At 17.9% G+C, this 7,527-nt stretch overlaps 2 protein-coding genes across 2 annotated transcripts; one reads left to right on the top strand and one right to left on the bottom strand.

Moving 5' to 3' along the window:
* Positions 1-1,141: 1,141 nt before the first annotated feature.
* PGSY75_1231600 (putative pre-mRNA-splicing factor ATP-dependent RNA helicase PRP2) lies at positions 1,142-4,672 on the top strand (the record flags this gene model as incomplete). The annotated part of the gene is made up of 1 exon (XM_018786889.1): positions 1,142-4,672. One exon carries the CDS (start codon positions 1,142-1,144, stop codon positions 4,670-4,672), a length of 3,531 nt encoding a protein of 1,176 aa, XP_018640754.1.
* Positions 4,673-5,652: 980 nt separating this feature from the next.
* PGSY75_1231500 (putative mitosis protein dim1) lies at positions 5,653-6,072 on the bottom strand (the record flags this gene model as incomplete). The annotated part of the gene is made up of 1 exon (XM_018786888.1): positions 5,653-6,072. The coding sequence occupies one exon, from the start codon at positions 6,070-6,072 to the stop codon at positions 5,653-5,655; it is 420 nt and encodes a 139-aa protein (XP_018640753.1).
* Between the last annotated feature and the right edge of the window lie 1,455 nt (positions 6,073-7,527).

The following is a 7,527-nucleotide window of genomic DNA, read 5'->3' as shown; positions in this document are numbered from 1 at the left end:
ATTTTTTTTTTTTTTTTTATATATATATAAATAAAAAATTTTTAAAAATTTTTTTTTTTTTTTTTTTTTTTTTTTCACTTTTTTCAATTTTTTTAAAAAAAAAAAAAAAAAAAAAAAAAAAAATTTTATTAAAAAAAAAAAAAAAAAAAAAAAAAAAAAAAAAAATTTTAATAAAAAAAAAAAAAAAAAAAAAAAAAAAAAAAAAAAAAAAAAAAACTTATATATATATATATATTATATATCATATATTTCCCCCCAACTTTATTATTATATACGAATAATTTTATATTGTAAAAAAATAATATTTCTGCATTAATTTATAATATATTTATTTATGTTTTATTATTATTATATTATATTTATATTATATATATACAAAAGCGTCTATATATTTAGAATTATATATATATATATATATATATATACTCATATATTCATTTAAATATATGTAAATATTCCTTATCTATATAATAAAAATTTATACGTTCATATATTTTTTATAAGCCCGTCATAGTATAAATATTTTTTTTTATTTTAAGAAACTACTATCTTTATAATTATAATCCTAATTATTTTATTTATTTCTTTTATTTTTTAATTATTTAAATATTCTGGCCTTATATATATATATATATAATATATATAATATAAATGAACTTTTAATATTATAGTTATTTAATATATTAGTAATTTTATGAGTATATAATTAAAAATATGTGATAATACCTTTTTTTTTTTTTTTTTTTTTTTTTTTTACTTTGTTTTTGATATATATAAATTACTGTGAAATGAAAATATGATAAATATGAAAGGATAATCTATATAAATAATAATTATTTTATATATATAATATGATTATTCTTATAATATACTATTATTATATATAATATAAATATTATATTAAATGATTATTTGAAGTAAATATATTTTTTTTTTTGTGTACATATTAACTGCATATATATATATATATATATATGTATGTGTGAAAGAAGGTACAAAATGAAGAAATAAAAATATACATACAATATATGTAATATATATATAATATATATATGTGTGTATTTATTGCTTTATTTTTATTTTCATTTTCATTTTTTTTTGGCTGATTAAAATTTTTTGTTCTTATTTGCTTTATGACATAATGAATGAAAAAAGTGATTTACACAAGAGATCAATTGAATTTGCAGATAATGATGAATCAAAAAAAAAAATAAAAACAGACGAAGAAGAAAATGATATAATGGATAGTAAAGGAAAAGATTCTTATTCTTTATATTTAGAATATCAAAAAGGTAGGAATAAAAAATTAAAGAATAATGAAGAATATATTGAATATTTAAAAAAAGATGCTAGGAGAAAATATTTAAAAGAAAGAGAAAAAGAAAAATTAGATATAACAAAGAAATTATTAGATGATGAATTATTATATAGTACTGTAAAATTAGAAGGAAAAGATTTAAAAGAATTACAGTTTTCTAAAAAAATATATAATATAGCTAAAGAAAATATAAATTTAAGAGAAAAATTACAAGAAGAATCATATTATTTTCAACAAGATGTAGATAAAAATAAAAAAATACAAACATATGAAAACAACAAAGTAGATAAATCATTATATAATTATGATGAACAAATTTTAAATAAAGGAATTCTCAAATTTGGATCTGCAATTTCAAAAGAAAATCTACAAAAACAAAATAATAATGAATTTGTTTTTGACGACGATATTATAACAACTAATAGGAAAAGTATAAAAAGGGCATCCTTCGAAGAGAAAAAATGGAATGAGTCACCAACAACAAAAAAAAAAAAAAAAAAAGACGACATGGAAAGTGACAACAAGTGTGATAAGGATGATAAATATTATAAACGTCATAAACATGACAAACATGATAAATATGATAAATATGAAAAATATGATAAATATGAAAAATATGATAAATATGATAAATATGAAAAATATGATAAATATGAAAAATATGATAAATATGAAAAATATGATAAATATGAAAAATATGATAAATATGACAAACATGACAAACATGATAAATATGACAAACATGATAAATATGACAAACATGACAAACATGACAAACATGACAAACATGACAAACATGACAAACATGACAAACATGACAAACATGACAAACATGATAAATATGACAAACATGACAAAGATAATAAAAAATACCCTTCCAAATATAAAGAAATAAATACCTCTTATGAAAGCAATAGTCCCACTGATAGCACTTATAAAAGTGAAGAGGAAAGCACCTCATCAGTGGATAAATATCATAGAAACAATAAACATGATAATGACAAAATAAAACATGAAAAGAAAAAAAAAAAGAGTATAATGACAGATGAAGAAAGAAATGTTGATAGTAATAAGAGATCCTTTGAAAAAAAGGAATCCGAATTAAATGAAAATGGACTTACAGATGTTGTTGAATTTGTACATTTAGAAAGTTTTTATGGTATGAATGAAAAAGAAAAAGAATTAGAAAAACTTTTTGAAGATATAAAAAAAAGAAAAGAAAAGAAAATGAAAAAAATTATTGATGAAAGGAAAAGGTTACCTATATATAGTTATAGATACGACATATTGAAAGCTATAAAAAATAATAAAATTTTAATATTAGTAGGTGAAACAGGTAGTGGAAAAAGTACACAATTAACTCAATATTTATATGAATGTAAATATCATATGTATGGTAATATTATATGTACACAACCAAGAAGAATTGCATGTATAGCTATAGCAAATAGAGTAGCAGAAGAAATGAATGTAAAAATAGGTAAAGAAGTTGGATATGTAATTAGATTTCAAAATAAAACAAGTGAAGCTACCAAAATTATGTATATGACAGATGGTATGTTTTTACGTTTGTTATTATATAATCCAACATTAGAAGATATATCTGTATTAATTATTGATGAAGCTCATGAAAGAGCTTTACATACTGATGTTATTTTGCCCATAGTAAAAGATATATGTAACTTTAGAGAAAATATTAGAGTTGTTATATCTTCAGCTACTTTAGATGCAGAAAAAATATCTACTTATTTTAATTGTGCACCCATTTTTTATGTACCAGGAAGAAAATATAATGTAGATATATACTATACAATAAATAATGAAAGTAATTATATATCAGCCATTGTAATAACTATATTACAAATACATATAACTCAAGGAAAAGGGGATATTTTAGTATTTTTACCAGGTCAATATGAAATTGAATTAGTTCAACAGGAACTAGAAAATAAATTAAATGAACTGGCTCCAAAATATCGTAATCTGATCATATTACCTATTTATTCATCTTTGCCTGTAGAATATCAGGCACGTATATTTGAAGATGTTACTGAAGAAGACAATATGAAGTTTTTAGAAGATATTAATGATAAGAATGATGAAAATAATAAAAACCATAAAGATAATGATAAAAATAATAAAAAGGATGAAGATAATAATTCGAAAATGAATGTATCACAAAGTAAAAATAAAAAAAATATTAACGAAGAAATAGAAGAACTTAAAAGAGTAAATACAAATAATAGAATAAGAAGGAAAATTATTTTATCAACAAATATTTGTGAAACGAGTATAACTATAGACAATATTGTTTATGTTATTGATTCAGGTTTATGTAAACAAAAAATATATAACCCTAATTCAGGTATAGAATCATTAGTTACTCTACCATGTTCTAAAGCATCAGTGAATCAAAGAACAGGTAGAGCAGGAAGAAAAAGAGACGGGAAATGTTTTCGATTATTTACAAAAAAATCATTTATTGATTTAAGTGATAATTCAATTCCTGAAATACAAAGATGTGAAATTAGTAGTATGATATTGTTATTAAAAAGTTTAGGTATGGATGATATTATTAATTTTGATTTTTTAGATCCTCCTTCTCCTATTGTTATTATTAAAGGATTAGAACTTTTATATTCTTTAGGTGCTCTAAATGATGAAGGAAATCTAACTAGGACAGGACGTAAAATGGCAGAATTTCCAACAGATGTAAAATCAAGTAAAATGATTTTATCAGCTGCAGAAAAATATAATTGTGTTGATGAAATTTTGAATATTGCATCTATGTTAACACATGCTAATAATATTTTTTATGTTCAAAAAGGTAAAGAAAAAGAAGCAGAAAATATTAAAAAAATGTTTATTATTGAAGGTGGAGGTGATTTCTTACTCTTTTTAAATATTTATAAACAATGTGAAGAAAATAATTTCTCTACCTCTTTTTGTTATGATCATTTCTTACAATATCATACTCTTATTAAAGTTAAAGATGTGAAAACACAACTATTAAGTATATGTGAAAAAATTGATATACCCATTACATCTTGTGGTATTGAAAATCATGAATCCTTAAATAATATTAAAAAAAGTATTGTCAGTGCATTTTTTACAAATGCCGCTCTACCTGTTAATAAAACTGAACTCAAAATTATAAAATTAAATCAAGTTGTTAGTATATATCCTAATTCTGTTCTCTTTAAAAAAAATATTATGGAAGAAAATGAAAATGTGTGTATCATTTTTTATGAAGTTATTAAACTAAATAAATCATATATACGACATAATATACCTGTAAATAAAAACTTGTTATTTCAAATTGCAGACTTTTATTTTCTTAACAAAACGGAATAATCTTTATAAAACTTGTCCAAATTATTTATTTTTTTTTTGCAACCTCAAAAATGTGTAAAACATAATATTAAACATAAAAATGGATTGATTAAAAAAAAATTAAAATAAAATAATATATATATATATATATTTATATTTTTTAATTTTTTTTTTTCGTTTGTAATCTTTAAATTAATTTTTTTCATAGTACTAAGTGATAATTTTTTATACCATGTGTATTATTTCTATAACAACATATATATATATATATATATTTATATTTATATATTTTTTTTGCTCATGTAAAATGAATAATGTAATAATTTTTACGAAGAATAATTACTTTTTATTTTTATTTATATATTTTTTTTATTATTATTCCTTATTAATTTTGTCAATATTCATTTTCCTTGAAATTTTAAATTGTTTTCATTTTTGGTTTCATATTATAATTTATTATTCCTATGCATAATTTTTTTATTATTTATTTTTTTTTTTTTTTGTGTGTACATTTGTTTAATTATAATATTTGTTGAATTTTTTTTGTGTTATAGATGTGTAAAAAAATAAAATTCTTATAAGAATAAATATAAAAAGAAATGCAAAATTTTTACACTTATACTAATTAATTCTTTTATATATTATTTTTTTTGAACACAAGAACAAATAAATTTATTTTTACAAAAAAATATATATATGAACACTTTTTTATTTTTAAAATATTAATTAGTTATATGGTTATGATTTTCCACAAGGTTATACATATATATATATATATATTATATATATTTTATAAAATGAAAAAAAAAAAAAATAAAAAAAATAACATTTTAATTAAAAATAATTACATATTAAATCAATATATCCCATATAAAAAATAAATGTTTTCATTATGATAACATTATTTTTATATTTCAATAAAACAAAAAAAAAAAAAATTAAAAAATAACATATATTGACAACTATAGATATGTATCTATACTTTTCAACAATATAATAATTCAGTATTTATATTTGGTCGAATAATCTTTTGGGGATATAACTAAACCTCTTCCTTTTCTTGCACCTCTAAATATTGTTTCTACTATATCAATAAATTCTTGTTTATTATTCATAGGCCAATTAATTTTATTATTATTTCCAGTACCTAGATCAATCATCATATGTTTGTTTCGATAAAAAAACATAACTGAAACAGGGTCATATAATTCATACATAGTATTAAAGTCAGGTACTTCTGTTATATCTACCAAATAAATAACACAAAAATTTCTGATGTCTTCTACTACTTTAAATAATAACTCATCCATTTTCATACAATCTGGGTCATAATCATGACCAAAACGAATGCAAACTAATCTTTCTTCTTCGCTTAATATAGCTTGGTCAACGGCCCAGCCGCTATGTAAATGATGTAACATAAATGACATTTTATAAAAAATCACGTAAAATAAAATTAAATTATATTAAATAAAAAATATATATTATGAACCATTCATCAATTTATAAACAACAAAAAAAAAAGAAACACATATATATATATATATATATATATATATATGATATAGTTATATAATTTTTTTTTTTTTTTTTTTTTTTTTATATAATTAAAAACATTTTAAAATAATCATTATATATAACCAAAAAAGTAAAATATTATAAAATGATTAAAAAAAATAAAACCCAAATGTTTATTTTTATATTATAAACATACTGAAAAAATAAAAAATTTGAAAAAGTCTACATAAAATATTATATATAATTATTCATATTTTATTCTTTAATGATATACAAACTTTTAAATAAATCTTCGAATATGTATATATATATATATATATATATTTATTTATTTGTTTTATTTAAATATAATGTTATATATATATTTAACTTGAATATAAATATTTTATAATATATAAATATATACATTAAATAATCTTTCTACTACCTCCAGGGAATTTATTAATAAAAAAAAAATTATTTTTTATATTAGAGTATAATAATATGTTTATTAAAATAAAATATTTATAATAAAATGTTCCTCTTTATTTAAAAAAAAAAAAAGAAAAAAAATTGAAACAATATAAAATATAATATCCTTATTATAATAATATAAAATAAATAAGAATATATATTATATATATATTATTATATATTTACCTATATTTCATTTATGTATTTTATTATAACATATATTTATCTTATGACTGAATAAAAATATTACTTTTATTACACAATATGATGTATATATATATGAACCCACTTTTAATATTTCCTTAAATATTATAATATATATATATATTATAAAAAATGTTATTTATATATTTAAAAAAAAAAAAAAAACAATAAAATTCTAATATTATATAAAATTTTTAAATAACAAAACGAATTATTATTTATTAATTATATGCTTGTTTAATTTCTTTTTCATTATTTCTCTATTTCAAATCACATTATTTTTTATTGTTGAAAAATGAAAAAAAAAAAAAAAAAAATTTTGTCTTTATTAATTAATTAGAAATAAAAATAATTTAATGCTCCTCTATTTTTTTTTTTTTTTTCCCTCCTTAGAATATTTTTTTTAACATACGTTTTTTTTAATATCCATAATGATATATATAAATATATATATATATATATTTAATTATTTATTTACACATTGTTTTAATATATTTGAATAAAAAATAAAGGTTAAATATAACATATATATATTTATATATATAATTATATATTTATATATGTATAATATTTTTGTTTTATTAATTTGTTTGTTTACTTATTCTTGTTTATTTGTAATTTAATTTATTGTTATTTTTATTATTTTTTTATTTTTTTTTTGTTGTTTGTAAATATATTTTAATTATTTTTTTTTTTTTTAT

The sequence above is a fragment of the Plasmodium gaboni genome, chromosome 12 (assembly GCF_001602025.1).
Source record: "Plasmodium gaboni strain SY75 chromosome 12, whole genome shotgun sequence".
NCBI lineage: Eukaryota > Apicomplexa > Aconoidasida > Haemosporida > Plasmodiidae > Plasmodium > Plasmodium gaboni.
Note: the sequence above shows the minus strand (reverse complement) of the source record. Positions and strands in the feature narration are given on the sequence as shown.